The sequence below is a fragment of the Falco naumanni genome, chromosome 3 (genome assembly GCF_017639655.2).
Source record: "Falco naumanni isolate bFalNau1 chromosome 3, bFalNau1.pat, whole genome shotgun sequence".
In the NCBI taxonomy this organism is placed as follows: Eukaryota; Metazoa; Chordata; class Aves; order Falconiformes; family Falconidae; genus Falco; species Falco naumanni.
Window position 1 is genome coordinate 2595696 of NC_054056.1, and position 23124 is coordinate 2618819.

At 47.5% G+C, this 23124-nt stretch overlaps 2 protein-coding genes across 5 annotated transcripts in view; one reads left to right on the forward strand and one right to left on the reverse strand.

Annotated features, from left to right (window-relative positions):
• Positions 1-2703: 2703 nt before the first annotated feature.
• On the reverse strand, positions 2704-8037 carry UTP11 (UTP11 small subunit processome component). Of its 2 annotated transcripts, none has more exons than XM_040586167.1 (8): positions 7859-8037; positions 7685-7746; positions 6918-7020; positions 6548-6661; positions 5727-5820; positions 5288-5418; positions 3613-3723; positions 2704-2994 (listed from the first exon to the last, which is right to left on the reverse strand). In XM_040586167.1, the coding sequence occupies exons 1-8, from the start codon at positions 7919-7921 to the stop codon at positions 2911-2913; spliced, it is 762 nt and encodes a 253-aa protein (XP_040442101.1). In that variant the 5' UTR covers positions 7922-8037; the 3' UTR covers positions 2704-2910. The 2 variants fall into 2 exon arrangements, with proteins under 2 accessions (XP_040442101.1, XP_040442102.1); XM_040586168.1 differs by lacking the exon at positions 2704-2994 and adding an exon at positions 3311-3397.
• Positions 8038-9085: 1048 nt separating this feature from the next.
• The window catches only part of FHL3 (four and a half LIM domains 3), a 30498-nt gene continuing 16459 nt past the window's right edge, over positions 9086-23124 (forward strand). The window contains exon 1 of one of the 3 annotated variants that reach the window (XM_040586166.1): positions 9086-9190. The gene's annotated coding sequence lies outside the window, so the exon portion shown is untranslated. Of the gene's footprint in view, positions 9191-11207; positions 11496-23124 lie in introns of those variants that run through there. The other 2 variants (XM_040586162.1, XM_040586164.1) reach the window with 2 other exon arrangements.

Genomic DNA, 23124 nt, shown 5'->3' on the forward strand with positions numbered 1-23124 from the left:
TGCTCTTTGAGGTGGTGCAATAGTTTTGCTGGGAGCTGTTGGGAGCTCTGCAGGGCAGGAGGTATGAGTCAGCCCTGTCTGCTAAGGTGGAAGTTCAATGATCAGCACCCACCAAAACCTTGAACATTGCAGGCAGGGGTAGGTGAAACATGTCTGCGCACGAGAGCTGGCACATCCTTTCAGTCTATTGTGGCCACAAGATGATAAACCACCCCACAGCCCACTGCATCTGTACCTAGGCTTTTGTGGTCAGAGTCAAGCAAGAAGTCTGCTTAACGTGACACCAGGGATGTAACAGTGCTCTGGTTTCTCTTTGTGAAGACCTTTGTGGTTTCCCAGGGAAAAGTAACTTGGAACAGGCACTTTTTCTCCTCAAATCCTGTCCAGCAAACATGAAACTGCCATGCCTCCCCTAAAAGCTTGCAGCTCCTGCACGCCTGCAGACAGATGAGAACTACCAGCGGGGGAATAAGTGGTCTGGCACTTGACCTGTAATCTTCCACTGACCGCTCAAAGCCTTGCAGCTACCTGCTGCATCCCATAATACCTTGCTCCTTTACTGGGAAGAGATGGCTGTCTTCCAGGGATTAGGTCATTTGCGCCCATTACAACACTTGATCCACCAATGGGATCGACGGCACACCAGGCATTTCGAGCATCAGGCTAATTAGCTGCTCTTGTTCAGGTTGTTACGTTTAAGCTCCTGCCAGACAGTAATTCCTTTAGGGTCTTCCAGCGGAATTGCTAGTTTTCTTTCCCATCCTTTCCAGTAACTCTCTCGATGCAGGTACAATTAATCAGGGAAAAGGATCAAATATTGATCCATTTAAATCTCAATCTAAAGGAGATTTCACTTCAAAGACACCCAGCCAGCGCAGAGGGACCTTGATGTACGTTTTAAAGACGCTTAAAAAGCCCCCAGAAACAGAGGTGAGCTAGGCGATTTTCGTAACATCTAGCGTGCGCTCCCTTCCTCTTGCTTTTTGTTCCCCTGAATGTTGCCAACTTAAGCTTTCCCAGTCAATGAATTAAGCATATAAAATCTTCAGTTTCTGTTACAAACCACCGCGAAGGAAACGAAAGCTGCCCTCCCGGCCGGGCTCCACGGCCCGGGGCCAGAGCGCGGGTAGCAGCGGGAACCGGGCCCGCCGCCATACCCCGGGCGGCCGAGCGGCGCTGGCTGCAGCGCAGGGCCCGCGGCCCTCAGCTCCGCTGCCGCTGCCCCCGGCCCCGCTGCCGCTCCCCTCAGCCCCGCTGCCCCCGGCCCCGCTGCCGCTGCCCCCGGCCCCGCTGCCGCTTCCCTCAGCCCCGCTGCCCCCGGCCCTCAGCCCCGCTGCCCTCGGCCCCGCTCCCGCTGCCCTCGGCCCGGGTCTCGCCGAGCCCGACCTGACGGCACCGGCCCCGCGCGGCGCGCTGCTGCCCCCTGCCGGCCACGCCCTCCCGGAGGACCGCGGGAGGGGGAGGGTCTCGCCGCCGCCTCCCGCTGTTTCTGCCGGCGGCGGGGAGGGGGCTGCCACGGAAAAAAGCGTCGGAACCGTGAGCCGCGCGTGCTTGCCGGCGAGGAAGGCGAAGGAGAAGCGCTCCCCGCACCGGGGGGTCTCGCCCCGGGCTGGGTGGCTCAGAGCGTGCGGCAGCAGCGAGACCACCGACCCCCTCCCCCACCAGCACCTCACTTGCTTCTGAGAGCAAAGCACAGCGGCCCCCGTAACCCTCCCCAGAAAAAAACCCAGCCCACAGCTGTTGCCAACACGGGAATGTTTGCAATGGCAGAAACCTAACGTCTGTGGCTGCAGCTGAGCACGTAGGAAAGTCACATTTCATCTACCAGAGGCCAGGAAAACTCCCGCAGCAGGAAGGGCTTGACAAGAGCATCTTTTTTTTTTTTTTTTACCATCTTGCATGGGCATGTGCTTAATATTGGCAGGCATCATACAAGTGAGAAAGATAAGAAAAGGCATGTTTGTGCCCAAGCTCTCTTAACTTGCCTGAACTGCTCCAGGACACTCAATGATGCATCTTCATTGTTTCCAGTTGAAAGCCCCTTCCAACCACCAGCACACCAGCACAGTGCAGAGGACAAGCCTGTCCCACACTTGGCTTCTGTATCGCCTCTCCCCAGACGTGAATTGCAGCATCGCCTCTGCTCAACCCTGGCAGGCAACCCTGGGCATTCGACACCGCATGGGTGCTACTCTGTTGTACGGCAGAAGACAGAGCAAGCACAAACAGCTCCTCAGCTATGGAAATTATACATAAAGGTCGAGTTTTTCTTCCCTTCTGTACAGTGGAAGAAACAATTCCTCACTTCCAGCACCATTCCAGAAGAGTCTTTGCCTACTATGGCATCTGAGTTGAGAGGCGCACCTTTAGCAATGCCTTTCACCTCTTTACATTTTCAAGTTAAAATATTTTGTACCGGTCAAGCAGAATGGGAAAATTAGAGGGACTTGGGAGGGGGAGTGATTAGAAAGACAATTCAATTTAAACCTGCTTGAAAAGACAGCTAAAAAAGCTGGTTTGAAATCTCTTCTGCTTTTGGATGCGCCACAGGCACTGGCCACAGCACTGCTCATTACAGTCCCGGAGAACCCTTCCCATCTGCATGCTCCTTGCAACCCATCTCTCAATTCTGACCTTGAGTTTTCAAGGGTGGTTTATGGTGCGTATTACTAGGACATGCAGGCACCTCTTGTGGCTTCCCACTGTAAATACCAAGAGAACAAACTCTCTGATTTATTAATCAATTAATTAGATACAATATATTTATGGCTACGGCAGGCCCACTGTAATTCGTTTTAACAAAGTGCTAGGCTGCAGCGGAAAACAAACACACAGTGCATCAGTCCTCCTCCATAAGGAGGATCCTCCTTCTTTCTAAGCAAAGCCAGTAACAATCATTTAACAGAATTATTAACGTTTCCGCTGAAATTTGAATTTGTAAATAGCTGGACCATTTGTTGTCTCTTTCTTCACCTTTACTTTATGAGTTTTGTCCTGGAAAAAAGAACAAGAAAAAAATATTTGCTGGCATGCAAAAAGGAAGAAAAAAAAACAACAAAAAAAGCCAACCCACCCTCATAAATAAGAAAGTCCCTGTCTGGGACTGACAAGACATTAGTGAAAAATGGTTGCCTTTCATTGTTTAGGTGGGAATTGTATTTCCATCCACTCTTCCCACCTTTAGGTTGTTGGGCACAATCTATTTTGTTCACAAGCACCAGTGAGTGGTGAGTCCCACTGAGACAATTGTTTTGGTCATTGGGATTTTTAAGATCTCATAACCTACAGAAATGGTTCCTTCCCTCTGCTACTTGAAAGTATTGATTTAGTACTTGAGAGATGGCAACAGTATTTTAGAAAATACTTGTGAGCACCACTTCAAAGGTGAGTCTTTGTCCTTGCTCACATGGTAAAACTTGGACTAGCACATATAGCCATGGTACAACTGAAATGCTTCATCTCCTCGCTTTTTCCCTACTAAAAGGATTAGTTATTTTTAGGAGTTGCCTGGAAGTGTCAGTATAAAATCAGAGTGAAGAAACACATACATACAAAACTAGATCTAATGACCTTAACAAAACAGATTCAAAGAACCAGAACTAAATCTCTCACCAAAAGATCTTTACGTGTCTGGATTTTCTGTGCAATAACAAACATGGCCTTTTCTCTTTCAATGCGCTGCTTCAGCAGGTCATACTGATTCTTCCTTTGCTGGGCTAATTTCTGGAAGAAGAAAAAGAAGCTACTTTACGACAGAGAGCAACAAGATGCTATGGTCTGTAACCAACCTGTTCTGAGGCACTAGGACCACACAAACATTTTTTACATTTTAAAATCATATTAAATAATATTATTTAAATTCTGTGGCTGGATTCCAGAACCATTTTAACCCCTAGTATGAGAACCAAGATGTTTTCTAGTTAGGACTTAATTCCTAAATCCAAACACAAAAATCCAAACCTCTTCCAACTTGGTTTAGATGCTGTGCAACCTTGTTCAGTAAGTGGCTGGAATTTAATTTTTCTAAATCCTCTGAATTTCAATGCTGAGTGCAAGAGAATATCTAACTCCTTAACAAAAATCCAGTTTATCCAGAGGAGAAAAAAAAAAAAAAAGACCAGAGACCAATTCCTGAAGTGCTTAGAAATTGCACAGAGGCCTCTCATAATGCAACTTGTTTGGTCACGTTTACCTACTAAGAACGGATGGCTTTCCCAGCACAAAAATGGTATTACTGCAGGTGTGATTTAGGTAATTAAATTAAGAAGAACAGATCCCAACATGTTTCAAGTATGACTCAGATGTTTAGAGGATAAAATTGTCGGTCTACGACTTGTCCAACTGCTTTACTGACAAGCCAAACTGAGAAAGCTGGCAAGAAGAAAGGGACCACAGGGTATTTGTTATCTGACATCTGATTTGGAAAAAAAGCAAGTTACAAATTTACCAATCGGCATTTTAGACAACTTTAATTTTACCTTACACATACCAACTCAAACTTACAGGACTGCCCAATATATCTAAACTAATTAAGTGGTATTTACAGTGTTAAAGCCAAGTGTAGCTACTTCTAGGACAAAAGCACTGTGATACTAAATCATCAGAATGAAAGTTGATTGCGTAAGCAACTCATCCTGAAGAATCACAGAATACTTTAAATAGGAAAGCCAGGAATTAAGATTATAGCTGAAATGTCTCTAAGAAGGGGGGAGACAAATCCTGAACTTCAAGCCACATCAAGCTCAGAACCTAAATGAAAAATACTGCAAGATCAGAAACCCAAGAACAGATACATCTATTTTGGGATAAGTTTCTTCACATCCCTATTCAGGGGTGCAAGGGTTTTTGGGGAGCTGTGAAGTGAGACTTAACAGTGGATGCTGCAAAAATCACACTTAAAACCACACTGAAAACACATAAAATCTAATGAAAAGATAGTCCCATAGGTGTATGTTGTGTAACAGAGGAGAAATACATGAATTTTGCCAAGGAAACTGCCTAATCAGTTCTATACCATTCTGTTCCAGCCTATATGTCACAACTCTCTATTTATAAACCACAGCGGACTGGGACTCTCTCTTGGTCAGTCCAGGGGAAGATTTCACTGTAGGCTCCAGGCACTTGATAATTAAGTGACATTCACTACAGCCTTACATCACCAATAAAAGTTTTAAGACAACAGAAGAACTTTGTTCTTCTCCACAACCGTCCAACAAATCCTTTCTAGTGCTTACTATATGAAATGTGTAAACCATTAAGAAAACTGTAAGACAAATAGCAGGAGTACCTTTAAGTGGGCAGGATCAGTAGCTCCCTTCAGCGTTTCTTTCTGCAATGTTGCAATGGTCGGTCGGTTGTACACTCTATCTACGAGCTCTGGAACGGTATCCAGATGAGTTGCAATATCAAACTCCTGAACTATAAATAAAAAGAAATTTAGTAATTAACTCACATGGACTTCTTTGACTAATGCTCAGCAAACCTTCCAAACATGTAGCTTAAGTACAACTGGCAACGGAAGCCCCAGCAACATAGCTCCTGCAGAACTGAGGTCTTACCTAGTAACCAAAAGAGATTTCTAGAGCACCTGAATTATTATTCCGGGGGGGGGGGGAAATACCTTTTTTTTTATGACAATGGCATAAAGAAAGCACGATGCTATTTTAAACAGCATACAAAAAAGCATCACAGAACAAGTTTTCTGATAAAGCCTATTTAAATCTTACCTTCTTTTTTGGTATCAAAAAAGAACACATGCTGGTTGGGGTTCTTCCCCTCGGCATCCAGGAGATGGAGCTCTGACTTCAGCCGCTCGATTTTCTGCCGGGGAAAAAAAATTACGGTTTTGCCAAACAAGGTAAATAACTCCATGAAGTCAATTCCAGTTTGTTTCTCAAATGTACAAGCATCTGAACTCTTCCTTCTTTTTTAATCTTTGAAAATACATCTAGTGTATATTTATGTCATGTCTTCATAACCTTTTTGAGTAGAGGTTAACAGTAATTTCTGCTATTTCCCAGCCAAATACATAGAGATCAATTTTCAAAACAGTAAGTATCAATATGGCAGACAAAGTAGGAACGATTACCATGAAATCACAAGCAAAAGCATGAAGGAAAATTCAAGGCTGACTTTATAATTTTTCATCTGTGGTGATGGTGTGTGAATCAACATCAGAGCATGAAACCATTTTCATAAATGGGTCACATTTCTGTTGACTGACCGCCTGCCATATCCAAACAACCCACTGCAGTAGCAGTACTCCTCAATTCTTTATAAATATGAGAAGCAACACTATGTGTTTATAATGTCTGAAATTTACATAAGAAATTGCCATGTTTTATAATAATGCAGAGTAGTTTTTATTATTCAGTATACCTTTAGGTTCTATATACACAGCTCCACTGACATTTCTGTCTGTCACTTCCACTATCACACAAATCAGATTTCACTAAACATAAAGCACAACAGCCAACAACAACAAAACCCCACACTAAAAAGCACAATTCTGAGCAAACCGGAAAACACTAAAAAAGTGAAGTATTACCTTGGCTTCTGCCACTCTTTTCATTTCCACATATTTAATATCCTGCGTCCTCATCAATTTCACCTGTTCAGGGGTCACTTCATCCTTTGGCTGCTTTATTTTATGAACTCCATCCTAAAACCAGATGGAACATTGCACTTGCAGACAGATACCATTCCAGCTATAGTGTACTATGGGTCCTAATAATAAAAGCAAAAGAACCTTTTTGCCCTTTGTCCCTCATTTTCTTCAAAGCCTTCCACTGGCGCCAAACCAAGCCTACTAATTTATTTACTGATTTATAAATTAAAACTAAAACAAGGTAAAAAGAAATTATGTTGCTTACAAGTAATAGAGTGCAACCCTGCTTGAAGGCAATTTACTTTCTCACCTGGAGCTCTGTACGTATCATTTTAAAATAGAACTCATCAGGATTCTTGTCCAGAGCTTTCTTGTGAAGTGCTCTGAGGGCATTCTGCTTCTTGTGATAGTCACTGCGGGTGAAAAAAAAGAATAAACCCAAAGTTGTTCAGCAGTTTCTCCACATTCACATTCCCCAACAAGATGCTGAGTCCTTAAAAGTGATGCTCTGAGCCTTGAGACCTCACACAAGACTCCACATATAGAGCTGGCCACCCAAATTACTTTAGCTTTACAGTTTATCCTTTAACAACGCTGGAAACAAATAGTGTCCAACAGTAAGGGTCAGAGGAGTAACGGAAACATGTTCACCCATTCTGCAAAGCTTAGACAGCTGCTCAGGACTCCTAGATCTTCTACAAAGTCAGCCGTTAAAGATGGAAGATAATGCTTCTAAGTCCTGGATTGATCATAATAACAACGATTTTGTGAGGCCTTGGTCCTCCACGTCGCCCTCCCCCGCCTCGGGCACAGGGATACGGAACGGTCCGCACAGCAGCCTGGCAGGTGGGATCGGACACAGCGGTTCCGCTGCGTTGGAGAGCGCTGGCGCCTCACGCCGCCTCTGCAGTGCGCGGCACCTCGGCGCGGGCACCGCTGCGGCCACAGGCAACGCTCTGGAGCCCAGTGACACTCGTGAGAGCCGCCGGGCCGAGCCCCTTCCCCCGCCCCCGGCGCTGAGGCCGCACGTCGCGCCCAGCCCGGGCCATCCCCCCCCTTCGCAGCGGCCCGACTCACTCAGCGCGGAGTCTGTAGTCCTTCTTCTTTTCTAGCAGGCCCAGCTTCCTCCGGGCGGCGGGCTAGGAGGGAAGGTATAGACAGCATAGGCGGACGCCGCGGCCCGCACCAGAACGGCCCGGCCCGGAGCAGCCCGGCTGAGGCGGGGGAGGCGGCACGGCCCAGCGCACTGACCTGTGCCCGCTCGCGGTGCGGGCGCTGCCCCGACTTGGCGGCTTTCCTGAAGGCGGACGACATGGCGGCGGCGGGAGCAGCAGCCTCCGCTCGCCTCACTCAGGCCTCCCCACCGCCGCAGTACCCCGGTGCGGCCTAGTCCCGCGCAGCCCGCTGCCGCCGCCACGCCGTGGAACACCGGGCGCTGGGCGGTGGCAGGAAGGGGCGTGGCCTCGTAGGTGAAGGGTCGCGCTATGCTTGCCGGGAAGTGGCGCCATCTCCATGGCGACGGCGGGGCCGTGTGCCTCAGCGCTGCCCCTGCCCGGCCGGGCCCCGCGGCGGGAGGCCGAGCGCGGCCCCGTCAGCTGCTGCGCGGGTGGGAGCCTGGGCCCGCCCCGACCGCCCCCGGGCCGGGGGCGTCTCTGCCGGTGTGCGGCCCTGAGGGCCCGGCCGGAGCGCGGGCACCCGCGCCCTTTCTGGTGCCGCTCGGCGGCAGGGCCCGCTCGGGAGACTCGGCCCCGGTGGGAGGGGAGGCTGGCGGATGCGGGTGGCCTGAGTCCCGGAGCGGAGCCCTGCCGCTGCTGGGTCCCCCGGGCTGCGGCTCGCCCCGCGCGGCCCCTGTCCGCGCCCTGCCGGGGTGCGCAGGCCGGGCTCCGAGCGGCAGCCTCGGTGACCGGCGCGGGGAAGCGGCCGGGCACCCCCAGTCCCACGCGTGTTTGAGCCGCGGGGCGCGCTGCGAGCGCAGGGCGGCGCGGCGAGGGAGCGGCGGCTCCAGGAGGGGGAGCCGCAGGGCCGGCGGTGGGGAGCGCTCCGCGGGGCCGCCTAGTGTCCAGCGCCCGCAGCCCGAGCTGGGACTGCCCCGTGGGGCGGGAGCCGGCGTGTCTCTCCGCTGCCCTTGCCGAGCCCGCGGCCGACGGCTCTCCCGCAGCCCGCCGCAGCCCTCCCGCCACAGCCCCACGCCTGCCCAGCTGAGTAGCGGGGAAGCGCGGGGCGGGCTCTGGGGTGGGCCGCTCTGAAGCGAACGGGGAGGCGAAGGACCGGTGCTGGGCCGGCTGTCTCGGGAGGGCGGCACCGGGGAGCATCCCGCGGGGACCGGGGCCGCGCCGCCTCGCTGCTGCAGCGTCTGCGCGCTCCCACCGCCGGCGCGGCCCCCTCCTGGCTCCGGCGGCGGGTGCGTGTGCGGGGCGGGTACAGGGCGGCCGAGCCCGCCGCCCCCGGAGCGGCCCGGCCCAGCCCGCCGCGCCTGAGCTCCGCCCCGGGCCGGGCACCTCGCCGTGGGGCTGGGGAGCCGCGCCGAGCCTGGCCAGCGCCGGGCGAGCAGCGAGTGGGGGCGCGCCCCGGGACACCGACCAGGTGGGTCGGGCCGGGCCGGGCCGGGCGGCGGGAGGCGGCGGGGGCCGGGGCCGGTGGTGGGAGCTGCCGCCCGCCTTGGCCGCGGGGGGCTGGGGGAAGGCGCCTCGGTGGCGGCCGTCCCCGGCACTGGTGGGGGACGGGGCATCCCCGGGGACCCCGGTCGGGTTTGCTGTGTCGTTACCCGGGATGTCGCTCTCCCGGAGAGCCCCGCTCTGGTGTGTGCCGCCGAGCGCGGCTCACTCGCTTCCTAAACAAAAACGAACAAAAACCTTTCGGCCTCGTCTCTTTCCCAGACCGCGAAGTTGCAATGTTTAACCTGTGTTTTATTAAGAAAGCTCTGAAACTTTATCCAGCCAATAAACCCTGAACTAAACTTAAACCAAATGCTCAAACGTAGTACAGGGAATTTTTCAACACATCCTAAACGGTTGCTATGTTTCCAGAGAATCGCCGGGTAGCTATGGGGGAAGACTGCTCGCAGCCTTGCTTTTTGTGTGTGTGTGTGCTAAACAAAGACTCAAGTCACAGTTTGAATTTTGCTATTAAAAAACAGCTCAGCATCTTTTCAAAGTGTTTTTTTACTAGACACGGGTTTGTTTCCGTTTTTTACATTTTCTTACGGGTAATGTTTTCTTTTTTGGTTTCCAGTTTTGTCAGTATTTTGTACTTGTGGTTACATTAATCGCTTTGACTATTTCATGAGAATTCATGGAAATGTGGATGTACTTTATAGTTAGCTTGGGTGAAGACGTTAGTAGGAATTACCTTCCACTGACTCAAAGCTGAAATGGATGGTGTACGGCAATGGTTACTTACTTTCACGGTGCAGGCTTTGTGGTCTCTATGCTTAGATTTTAATTTAATACATTCGCTGTTCCTCAGTTTTGAAAACCATAAAGAAACCTTTCCACAGTGGAGAGCCTATGGCAGGAGCACAGGGAAGGCTGGCCAGGACCAAGCCAAGGGTCTGATGGATGCAGTGTCCTGCTGGTGAATGCCTGGGAAAGGCTGTGGGCACGTTTCTTTTACTTTTCTGACTTCTCAACCAAGCATTAGAAATCTGTGGCTCTTTTGGCTGCTATGAATGTGTGATTGTCAAATATTCCTTTACTGTTAATTTTGAGAAGCGTTTTCTTGGGTATTTCCTTAGGAGTCTCTTGTATTTAAGTATCTGCCGTAAGTAATATTTTTCTGGTGTTCAAAGGTGTGGAAGCTGTCTTGTTTCCCTAATTAGCTTTGTCAAAATGTGGTTTAACTTCCTGAGAGACAGGCCATCAGCAGGACAGCAGGAAAGAAGTCTGTCATTTCTCCTGTCTTATTTTTGTGCTGTGTTCTTTCCTTTTCCTAGGATGGAGACCGTATGGTTCTCTTGCGTCTCTTTCTGGCTGCTTCCTTAGAGGCAATAGTTGTGTTAGTGTAATTCTTACCCAGCGAGGTCTGTAATTTTGTATGCTTTAAAGATTGGTTGCATGGCATAGGAGACAAAAATACAGGCAATATAGTTAGTTGCGGGCACTAATTATAGTGGATGCTCTACAGCAAAAAGTATGTTTTGGAATAAGAACTTAAACGTGCACATAGGGAGTGGTGGGAACACACTGAAGGCAGGGTGTTGTTTGGAAATATCCAGAATTCCCTAGCAGAAAGCCCTGTGAACAGTTGCATGGTCCCAACTTCTGGAGCACCACTGTCTCTCCATGTTGGATGTTTTTGAGGCCCCTGTTGGGAGAAAATCTGTCCATCTCCCCTGGCTGCAGGACAGCATCCAGTGAGCGGTGACTGTTGTGCTGAAGCTGAGGCTGGTGCCTTGGTGTGGGGAGGTGGGTAGGACGCTGCCGTTCCCTCTGCAGGACTTGCAGCCATCTGCGGCATGTCTGCTGTCAGCTCTGCTTCCTGTTTACACTGCAGTTCATTTCAGAGCAGACTTTGGAACAGCTGTGCTTTTTGAGGACACCACCAGCCGTGGGTGGCTCAGCTCCCCGAGATCATCGTGGGGAAGAAAGGCAGGAGCCTCCTTCCTGGCCCGTGTTATTGTGGTCACCCTCATGACACGCGCTGGTTATTTTCTGTGGAGCACCAGCCTCGTGTGGCTATAGCTGGTGGTGTTCGCTGGTCAGTAGATTCCTGAGGGGTGTAAGCTCAGCGATGTTCTTCTAGGTTTTGTACCTAGCAGCTTTAAGACAGAGGTGAACCCTTGACTGATGGAGCCAGGAAAAGCTCTGCCGGCAGGTTACTGAAATTCCCAGTCCACCAACTCTGGAAGCACTTGGTTCTGTTCACAGCCACGACTCGCTTGCTCTGTGAGGTTAGTCGCTTTCTTCAGGGTTCTTAATTGTGCTGAGCTGATGCTGTTACATGGCCTGCTGTTTTTTTAAGTGCCAGCAGGAAAGTAGAATAAACTGGTAACTCGTAGTGCTCAAGTGACTCCCACCCCCTCTCCCTGGAAGAGGACTTTTATGGTAATCACAGCACTGATGCACAAGATTTTCATGGTAGCCTGCTGAGGTCCTCATTCATGCCTGTGGAGTTTTTGCTGTCCTTCGCTTGCATGAGGTCATGCTTGAAGAGCCCTAATTGCAGCAGTAGCCTGGGGATGGAGACATGAGTGTAAACCTTTCTGCTTCTGCCTCACCTTTTGTGTGAGAAAGTTTCCATAGACAAAGAAGGTGTTTATGGAAAACTGAGGGCTGGCTGGTCTGAATAAAAGCCAAGCTTCTTAACTGGTCAGACAACTTCGTAATTTCTTTTAACTGCTCAAGTAAGGAAAAAGTTTTTCCTCTGGTGGTCAGTATTCAGTATCCCTGGTCGACATCTGCTGCTCTTGGGTCTTGTGCCCACCGTGGAGCGCCCAGCTTGGTCCGGCAGGAAGGTTGGTGCGAATGACGTTTGCAGTTTTGCTCAGCGTTCGTCTCCAGAGCACAAGCTGCTACACCTCGTTCCTTAGGGGGCTTTGACTATTTCTGTGAAATAGGTGCAATTTCAATGGCCAGAGTGGAAAAATTCAGAGAGAACCTGAAAATGTTTTGCCTGGTGATGTCATGAAAACCAGTGTAAATGATGGGGGGTTGCTTTTCTTTTTTTAAAGACAGCTATAACAATAGACACCACCTGCATCTAGGAAAAGGAAAAGTCCAGTTGTTAGGGGGCAGAGAAACCAGTGTTATTTGATCTTCAGATTACCACCAAGAGTTTAGGATCACTTTTAAAGGATAGGACATCCAAGTATGAGGGCTCAGAGTTTGCAAGCAGAGAGGTTCAGCTGCACATGCTTTGTTGGTTTCAATGGGACTGGGGTCCCACAGCCGGCCCTAACAGCTCTGATTGCTCCCTACGAAGCTGCTGCAGCATTTTCCATTCTGCAGTCATTGCGCAGCGAGGAGGTGGCATTTCCCATGAAAGCGGTTGTGTTGTTCCAAGGATTTGTCCATTAAGAAGTGGTGGGTCTTTAGCTGCAGTTGGAAAGACAAATGCTTCGTTCTGCGGAGATGTAGTTGCTGAGAAAAGTCCTTGCTCTTTGTTTCTTCTCTTCCTTCTGTTTTGCGCTGGTTTTGCCAGGTGTAAAATACAATTGTTAGCAGTTTACAGGGAGGAGGGGTGTCAGTTTTCCTGTTGAAGAAAATATCAAGGGTCTGATTGTGAAAGGAAAGGGGAAATGGAAGAATGCCACATGGCTTCCACCTTCCTGTATTTCATCCTAGCAGAATTGCCTCTGCTGAGTGACTCACTTTGTGTCTGTTGATATTTGCTAAATGGAGAACAGTTTTAACAAATGGTTCTGTCCTTACTCAACAGGAGCCCACTGAGAGGATAATATTACTCTGGGAGGAATCGGAAAGACAGGTCCGTTAGAGCAAAGTTAATAGTTAATCAAGAGTTATTTAGAAATGTCTCAACACAGAATCCAAATAGCAATGGAATGAAAATGCTGAAATTTATGTTTTTGTTCTCAGTCTCACTTTGGCTTTATTTGGCCTGTGGTCATCTGACAACATTAACTTGTATAATTTTTTTATTTGCCTCTGAATATATTACTGTAGAATGTCCTAGGCTTGCAAGCTGCATAGTTCTTTTATGTAAAGTATTTTGAACTTTTCAAATAGGAAATTTTTTTTTCCTTAAAATCAGCACCATGGATAAATATTAACTCCAGACCCTTTTGACTGTTGTCATCGCTGGATGAAAGTTTGTTGATGCTTATGCCCAACCTGCCCAGTGCCAGTTCAGGAGTATAAATTATCTTCCAGCACCAACCTGGCAGCTGGTGCCAAGGACGTAATCCTAACTGCTTCCTAATTTAGCTTTGAACATCTGAGCTGTAAGCCAGAGGAATGTGCTGTATCTAACCTGGAGCTGTTAGCAGCCTCAAATGTCATAAATTCAGTGAGCGGAGAAGCCAGTGTGCAGGTGACCGGACAGCTGGAGCTGTTTTCTCTACACACAAGGGGGAAAGGGACCTCTGAATAGCTCAAGGAAATGCTCGGTGTTGTTGGAACGGCCGCAGATCTGCTTCCCTAGTGCTTCCTTCAGCACATGTTACACTTGACCCTGCCAGTACTAAACGCCAATAGGAGTCAAGACATTGTCCCCAGTGGCAGATTAAACTGCTTGGCCATTGTTGGGAGTCCAAGATTTTCCTCTCTCGCCCTGTTTAAATGACTGCTTGGATGTGCAGCCAAAGTAAACATGAGCTAATAAAAAAAATGTAGAGATAACAGATACAGACTAGCTGTTGTGGACTAAACAGACATGCTGTAGCACAAAGATGTGTGACTTCTGCTTGCATCTTCTCTGCTTTAGTTTTGAAGCTCTGTTACCTGAAAAAGAGGTGGTAGCAGTCAACTATAACTTCCTTTCTGTTGGGATAGGGGAGCTGTATTTATGTGTATCCTTTGAATAAGAAAGGCATCTGTTAGGCTGCTGAGGACCTCGTGCCTGCCTTGCAAGGTACAGTGCGCAAACCCCAGCCTAGCACTTCCTCACTTGAGAGCTGCAAGTGCCACAGCAGCCCATGCAGCTTCAAAACACTTTCCTGTAGTTCCCCACATTCTGTTTCCTTGTCGGCAATTAATGCATTTTCAATTGACTTTTTCGTTGACTCAGTACGCAGCCTGTGGAGGCCACTGCTGTAAGATAACATTGAGATCAGTAGTCTGCATGGGGCTTGTAAGGAGGTGAGAGATCTACATGGCTACCAGGAGTGCCTAAACTTAGGGTGAAGGAAAGAATGAGACTGGGAAGGAATCAAAAATGTTTCCATGTGTGAAGCCACTGTGGAGTGCTGGGGGATGGACTGTCCCTGTGATGCAGTGCTGTTGAGTCCTGTGTTCCCTTATAAAAGGTGCTGAAGTGAATAGCTGGAGAGGTACAGCAACTGCTTGGATTGACAACTGGTTTAAGTGCTTGTATGCTGCTAGCATATGTAATTGCTGTGTGTCTGAAGATGGCTGACCTGCTGTAGTCCTTTTGCAGTGGCTTTCTTTGCTTTCCTCTCCCTGCGGCCTGGGGTGGCAAGCCTTGGCTCCGTGGGATAATGCGGTCTTGCACTCTGTCCTCCAGCCTCTTCTGTAGCATATGTAGAATGGTAAGCAGCAATCAAAAGGTTATAGAGAAACTAAGGGCTGAGAGCGTGATAGGACATTAAAGGATTAAAGGCTGCTGGGCAATAATTACCATAAACGATGCAGACAAGTCCAGATCTAGGAACAGTTTTTTCTCTTTCATCCCAAGCCAGTCATGGCTCATGCTGACAGCACACCTGGAAATGAGGTAACTGAATACTCTGCCCACATTGTTCAGATTTGCCAGGGCTTGGGCACAGACGTAGCATGTGTTTTCTCTGCTCCTGGGCAACCTTTGTTCTCCTTCAGCCAGAAAGTCTTACTGATGAAATGAGACAAGACAGGGTGCACTTCTTCCTTTCTCGCTCCTGAGACACCTGCGGTGTAACTTTCCTGAGAAATACCCTTTCCAGATGTGGAGATCTTGCTGCTATTGAAGTATGAGGCGGAAATACTTCCAGCACTGCCTGAACATGTTATTTAGGTCAATTGCAAGGAAGATGGCAACATGAATCAGAAAAGGAGTTGGAAGAGGAGGAAAGTCATTAGACAGCATCTTGATATTCCCTGCCAATGCAGGACTTTTCTCTGCCAGCACAGAAGCACATTTATTGCCTTCTGTGCACTCTGTACACTCCTGTAACTATGAGTAGCTGGACTGGAAATGAGAGGGCTGCAAACAAAAGCCTTGCCTTTATCATTCTGCATCAGTGTACCTGTTTCCTGGTGTATTAACTACTCTCTGAAACAGAGGGATAGAGCAAGGTCTCCTCCTCACCCCTCTGGAAAACAAGATCCATCAGAATAATTGCTCTGACTGCATCCATTTTGGGTGAATGAGTCTCCAAAAGATGCTTTTGTGGAGGCACAGTCATCGCATTTTTGTGGCAGCTGCTGGCTTGGTGGAGCGCTGCCCGAAATAGCTGGGATGGTTTTCCCACCAGGTAGCGGTGCGCTGTGCTGGGTGCGCGGGGCAGCACCGAGGAGCAGCACCGAGGGGCGGTAGGGCTGCAAGGGGTGAAGCAGAGCCCAGAGCCTGAGTGCGCTGGGCCGGGCGTTGGGCTGAAGGGATGTCAGCGGTGGTGGGAAACCTAAAAAGGTCCCGTTGGGCAGGGCTCTGCCAAGCACTCTGTTTCCCTTCCCAGAGGAAGCAGCCTTAATTTACCCCTTGCTCTGTAGAGACCTGTAGGCTAAAACAAATTATTCTTACGCAGTAGAAAACATTGGGACCAGCTTTAACTTATGAAACAATTTGCCAGCTTTTAGCCTCAGGGTCCCTAGTCCCTGAGGGCTTTCCAGCATAATGACTTGGGTTGGTTTCCCAGAAAGATTCTCTTGGACATGAGCTGTTGGCAATACTCTGGCTCGTTACTGGCCATTTTATTTTTCCAAGAGCCAGCTCTTGTTAGCTTCGTTCTCACAGTATTGTTTTCTTTCTAGAAGTTTTTGCTGGCTCTCCTAAACTATCACATGGGAATTGCTTACTAGCTTAGATTTATTTTTTTTTTTGTTTTGACCCAAAGCTGCGCTTTGCTCCCCTCTGTAACACTGCCAATATAATTTCCAGTCTCTTTTAAGTGTATGTTTTGCAATAATACCTAAACTGTTGGCTCCAAGTAACTGCCTTACAGAGAGATTAGTATCTTTTAACAAGGAACTGAGAAGCAAATAGTGAGAACAAAAGCAGTATCTTGAGACCCTGTAAGACTATCCTGACCTTTCCCAAAGGCCTTGGCCTAGACTTCAGCATTTAACTAGCAGATGGCAGAGATCAGGGTGGACTTTAGCTTGCATAGTCCTCTGCCCAGTCACTCTGTTTGCTGGAAATGTGCTCTGCACATTGTTGCCATCTGGGCTTGACTGTACTATTCTTATAATCTCCAGGGAGCCCTCTCTAGCAGAGCTCATCTCTGATGGAAGTCCTCTTTGGCTGACCTTGCGGTGAGGCTAGTATTAGCAGCGTGGATTTCTGAGATTTGACAGCAGCATTCTTCACAGGAAGAAAACTGGCTTGGGAAATGTTTTGCCCTGGCTGGGGAAGAAGGTATGCCCCTTGCCAGTTGTGTTCTCCAGGTATCCAGCTGGGTACGTGGTATTAAGAGAGTGGGGAGGTCAATATTGAAGTTTTCAAAACTTCAGGAGGAAGTACTGCAGGAATGCGAGGGCCTTCAGAAAACCAGATGAAAAATTGCCTTTGCTTTAGATGAGAGAACTAGATGTAGAGGTGGGAAATTGTGTGAGACCATTCAGGAAATTGGCAGTAGTGGTGGGAGCACACCCCGCATCTTCCGATGTGAAAAAGCTCCTCCTCTGTTTGCAGCAGTGTGTGGGAGGCTGTGTCTGATCTGCAGAAATAAAGATTGATGGTTAGAGAACCAGCATATTTGGAAGTGAAACGTCTCTCCTAATTAGCACGCTGCTCTGTTTGAGTTGCAGGTGAGTGGCATTCCAGTTGCTCCATGTATTTTTCTGAGTTGTTGCTGCTTAGTGCATATGACTGTATGTGAGTGCACAGATTTCAGCATCTCCCTAGGACTAAATAGCACCAGGGTTAAACGTACCTGCTTTTGATGAGTCTTTAGCTACCAAGTTTTGTGGCAGAAGAGAAGTGTGTAAAGCTGGTGCCCTGGTGAATGTTAAATGGGGCTAGCTACACTGACATTTCTGTCCTCATTCATTCTTCCTTTGTAGTGCAGTAGTGTCTGGAGGTTGCGAATTTCAATTAAATTTGTGCAAAATGGCTTTGGGGCAGTTTCTGTTTGGCAATCTTTGTCGTTGTAAATGTAAAACCTGATGGACCAGACTAAAATAACACAATTGGAATGGATTTTCTAGAAATGTCTTTTAATCCCTCTGAATTGTGATTCTTAAAATTTATATTCAAATGTCTTCTGCTGCATAGGGAGAATGAGGGCTCAAAATGGTGTGAATAACTGCTCTTGGCAGCAGTATTTACCAAAGTAGTAAATAAGGTGGATCCTCTATGTTCTGACCTGCCCAAGTCACAGGTCGTCCATTTGCACAGTTGCTGCGATGTCCCAGCGAATTTCCTGCATTGCTTTTTAAAGATTTATATATGCAGTGACAAAAAATAGTCCAGAAGACCCACATACACCATGAAGATCCTTTCCTGATGTTATGCGCTGTGTAGCTACCTTTTCCTCCCAGCTCTTCCCAGCTGGCCTCATCTCTCCATGCGATTCCAAGGTTTTTACCTTTATTTGCATGAGTGAGCCTGGGGTTGTGGTGTTCCCTTTTGCTTATCCTGTCGTAGGGCAGGCAGCTGGGATGTGTTGAACCTGGAGCTGAGCCTCAGAATTATGAGGGAGCTGACTAATAACTGGCTGCTTACGGAGGGGAATGCGAGTCAGCTGCGGGGGTCCTGCCAGCAGGTAGAATCTTCATCTGAATCTGAATGAGCAATCTGCTTTTCAGAGGAACTGAGCTGGCTTTGCCTGGGATCAACAGAATGGATAGGTGCTCGGCATCCCTGGAATTGAGACACCAAAATACAGGCTGCCAAAACCAAAAACAAGGCAAGAACAAAACCAAAAGCCCTCCCAGGCTCTGTTCAGGAGGCTGTGACTGCTCTGGCTTAGACACATGACATTTCAGGTGTGGAGGGGGACATCCCAGCCTGAGTGGCCAGTCCCACGGGCTGTACCGTCCTGGGAGCAGGACATCTGTGTTCCCGTTTGCATCGTGCAGCATGTGCTCGCAGACCTGTCTTCGCTTTTAAATCCCACTGCTCTGTACTGGTGACATTTTGCTGATGGACAGCTGAATGCTCAACCTGTGGCATCCATTTGTGTTGTGCTTCCTCCTGCCAATCCCAGTTCGTCCTTAGTGAAAAGTTTCCCTCTTCCCTCGGCCTTTTGCGCTTTCTAGCTGTGCACTGGTTGGAGCTTGCTTGAGGCTACTTTTGATACAAACTCCCAGGAGGATTTGTGCAATGGTCTCAAAGAGGCTCCTCTCCACGCCTGTCCTGTTGCAGCTTTGTTCCTTTGTTTCCCAGGCATCAGGGACAACTCCTGCCTTTCCTCCTGCCTTTCCTGCCTTTCCTCCTGCCTTTCGCAGCCTCTTGGCTCAGCTGGCTGCCCGCCTTCAGCCATGCTCTTGAGAAATCTTAGTGGAGAGTTAGACCTGGCAGATGGAGGCTGTTACCTCATTCCACAAAAATGCTTTGTTATTGAGAAAATGGAAACTGTCTGAGGTTTGGGAGCTGAATAGAGTCATTGGTGTCTGTTTTAACCGCAGTTTGGTGGTGGCTGCTGAAAGTTCCCCTCTCTGAGCGTTCCCTTTTCCTACACCCATAATCTTCAAGTCATTGGAGAGCTGCAGTGATTTAACTCATTAGCTGAGCAAATGCTGAATACTGTTGCATACTCTGCAGAAACTTTGCTAAAACCTCAGCATCTTCTAGCAAAAGAAAAATGGCTAGCCAATAAATAACCCTTTGCAAACTCTTGGCCAGAAAAGTGATCCCTGTGGATACCAAGCCAAATTCAACTCTTTGTAAAAAAAAAAAAAAAAATTCTCAGCTGTGCCTCTTGTTTACTTGGTTTTTAAAAAGCTGTATTAAGATTATGCAGGAAATTCTTGGAGAGAAAAGGCTTGCATGGAGGCTTAACTTCTGTAATTATTTAACACAGGTATCTGAATCCCAGTTCTGAAGAGAAATTTCTTTGCATTGGTGATTTTTAAAAATAGATTTCAGCAGTAGGGATTTGGGAGCATGGGAGAAAGAATAAAACAAGTGATTGAACTATTTGCAAGCTGGTTTTCATACTGCTGTGAATAATCACTTGAGTTAGTACAGAAAAGCATTAATCTAAATACAAGACTTGTTTTAGTTAACAGATATTTGTATGCATTTGTGAAACTGCGGCATCTGATATCTCCTGCTGAGAATGTTGCATAAGCATTATTCATCAGGCACCCTAACAGAGCTGAAAGCAGCAGTGTTAGCTTTTGGGAAATAAAATGAACACTTTATTTGTGTATTTTTAAACTAATGAATCTTAGCAGGCCAAGTGAATGTCTTCCAGATGGTTTTTACATGACTAAATATTTTGGTCCATAGAAAAACCTAGAATACTGGAACCAGAAGAGAGTAAATATTTAATTATTACCCTGGAATATAAATATGACCTTGATATTTTGAATTTGTTTACCCGCATTTCAAGTGTTCACTTAGAAATTAATAAATTCATATGGTTCAGATCTTGTTATCTGGGAAGAAGAGTGCCTAATCAGCATCTTCTCCAAATTTCTTTAAATATCACAGTGGGTTTCAGTAACAGGAATTTGCTTAACTGAAGAAATAATCCCAGCTGTTTCAGGCAGAACCCAGGGTCAGTGTTTTAGCTGCAATGAACTGTTCCCGTTCTAGATCCCTGCTTTCTGTGGCTTTACAGCATAACTCTAAAAATCCTTTCCAGGCTGAGCTCTGCCTCCTGAGGTCTTTGGGAGAGTTTTTTAATATAAAATGCAAATTGTAAAAACAATTCACAGTTGATTTTCAGACTGGATCTTAACAGTTTAGAGCCCATTCTGGACATGTGTTGTTCCTGTAACTGTACAGCAGCCTTATTTCTTGAATGATCCAAGCCCACAGGATTTCCCTCCTGCGAGTGTGTCAGAGATCAGGTAATTTCTGTTGTAGTTCAGATCCGTGTGGCTGCAGATCATGCAGTTTCCCACTAAAACAGTGTGTATAGCAACTCAGTACTGCTGGTGAAAAAAATGTCTTTTTTTTAAGGCTTTTCTAATGAAGCGAAAGAAATTTAATAATATAAAATGTCTATCTGGAAGGCCTAACTTCAGCGTGGTTGAAGATGAAAGTTCCTCTCTCAGGTCCACATCTGATGGTAGTATTCCTGGATATTGCTTAGGATGTATGTGAAGATGGTAAAGAAAGAACAGCAAGGAAAAAAGTGGATCCTGAACGGTCTCTGAGTGCAAGGACTACTTTTGTCAGCATCATGACCCCACGTACTAACCTAAACTGTTGGCTTTGGCCAGCCGGGCTTTTGACCTCGCCCTGGAATTCTGCTACCCTCATTTAAGGGAAACGTGGCTTTTTCTGTTCTTAAGAACTAACGTAGTTTGAACTGGTGCATGACTCCTGGCGCTGCACTACTCCAGTGCCGCCTTTCAGCTGCATGTGCTCACTTCCAAAGCCCAAAGTTTAAATAGTAGGAGCGGGTAGTGAAGGCCCGGCGTTACTTGGTCAAAAGATCTGGAGTCTGGATTAACTGTACTCTGCAACTGCACAGTACTGTGTCCGTGTGTCATGGAATGGTTTGGGTGGGAAAGGGACCTTAAAGATCGTGTTGTTCTCTTCCTTCCATTTTCTCTTGCTTCTCACAAAGAGTTCAGTTTGTGGAATCTGTTTGGGCACAGGTCTATAAATGCATTAGTGGGTGTCGTGATTTCCAGGCTGACGGGGATATGTGCTGCATCTCAGGAGAAGAAAGATAGACGAGGACTTGGATCTTGGTTCCATTTTTAGTTCTACCAGGCTTGCCTTGTGCCAAAAGCCTGTGAGGTGCAAATCCCAGGAGGGAGATAAAATAACTCCCTGCCCTGCAGGTATTATAAGGGTAAATAATATAATGTTTTTGCTTGCGACAGCTGTTAGAGAATTGAGGAAGCAACAATCCCATGAGAGGTACGGGATGTCAGATCCGTGGAAACTGAGCACTCTTGCATTTATGGTCTTGCACTGGTTCATCATATGTTATTTCCAGTAGGGCGCCTGGGAGCTAAACTACTTTCCAAGTAAAGAAACTTATCTTTAGTTTGTGGCCTTAAATGTGGATTAGTTATTCTCATCTGCCTCTCTTTCTCAGCACGTGGAAATTTTGAAATAGAAAAGTCAGTGTTTAAATTTTAAGATGTTTCAGTGGCTACCTTTAATTCAGTGAACACTTCATACCAAGAAAATTGCTGTGATGCCTAGCAGAGCTTTCTGGAATATGTAGAGTCATAGTGGTACTTACTAAAGAGTCATTAATAGCAAGAAGTACGCGGTGTGTTGCATGTAACTCAGCCAAGAGCAGTTTTATTTCTAGTATTTCTCAACCCTGTGCAAACATCATATTAACTCACAGGAAGATTAAATCTGGCCCGTTGCGCTTGTATGGAAGCCTTGGATGTGTTGCTTTTGGAGAGCCTGAAGAGCTGCGTGTGGAAAGTCGCAAGCGCAGTTCAGGTTGGTGAAGGTGTTGGACCACGGGCACAGACTGTATCACGCTTCGTGCTCTGTGAAACAATGAGTCAGCTAAGGAATGATGAAATAAGTGCTTTCAAATCCCTGATAGCTTTGAGATTTAATTTTAGAAGAAGATGCAAAGCAGAACTTTGGATTGCCCTCTTCCACTCTTATTCAGAGGTTTTTGAATCACTGAGCCAAAAGTAGAGCATGCTGTTTGAATCACATGGAGCCTTTCCAGTGGAAATCGATGAGTTCCGCTGCTCACCTCGTTAGCACCTGACTTGGTTAGGTTAATAACAATGTTCATTAGCTTTGCGCTTCGTGATAGTTTTGCTAGAGAGAACAATCTTCTTTTCTTTTTCTATCATTGTGACATGGAGAAATAGAAAGGGTTTGAAAGTGAAATATATCTGCACAGAACTGGAATTCTTAGGTCTCTTGTGAAAATCTAGAGTAACTTGAATTGTAAGTGTCTAATTTCCAGTCACAAGTAATGACATTTAAACCTCTGTAGGAAACGCAATCCCTGTGCTGATGTCACCCTCTGGTTTACGATGTGACTGCTTTTGTTTCTGGGCAAGCACTCCAGTGTTTTGCTAGTGAAGCGATGATTTACTAGCGAGAGCCTCTTGCCGGTCGCACCTGCTCTCGCTGCCTGCAGTGTGAGTCCTCCAGGCTGCTGGGCTTTACGCTGCTCCATCCCATTCCACCATGCAAGGTAACGGAGAACTGGTCTGAGGTTTTGTTTCCAGAGCTTTGCTGATTTGGGACAAAGAGCTTGTAAATTGCCCATCCCTGTTGTGGTGGGTTAGGGGAGGGAGGGAGGGTTATTAGGGCATTGGTGGTGTATTCCTGCGGCGAAGGCCACAACGTGCCTGACTGTGCCTACAGCTTCGGAAGGATCTTTCAGCCTAGTCGGAGAGCAGGCTGCTGTTGCGTCCTTCAGGGAACGAGTCTGGAGTGTCCTCTCTGCAGCAAAGAAATGGGGCGTTGCTCCATATCTGCTGCTTCAGGGGCTGAAACATCAACTCTTCTTGGTCTTTACCTGAAAGTCATCATGAGAGGAGCCTGCATTAGTTAAAATTCTGACCTTTCAGTTCCTTTTTAATATGTGACAAAGCTGTTGCATGTACGTTTCCTTGTAAATCTCAGATTTG

Coding starts and splice junctions, on each gene's coding strand:
- UTP11 (XM_040586167.1), bottom strand. CDS start 7,921: ATGTCGTCCGCCTTCAGGAAAGCCGCCAAGTCGGGGCAGCGCCCGCAC. Junction 5,821..6,547: donor AAAGAGTGGCAGAAGCCAAG/GTAATACTTCAC, acceptor TTTCCCCGGCAG/AAAATCGAGCGGCTGAAGTC. Junction 5,419..5,726: donor TTTTGATACCAAAAAAGAAG/GTAAGATTTAAA, acceptor TTTTATTTATAG/TTCAGGAGTTTGATATTGCA.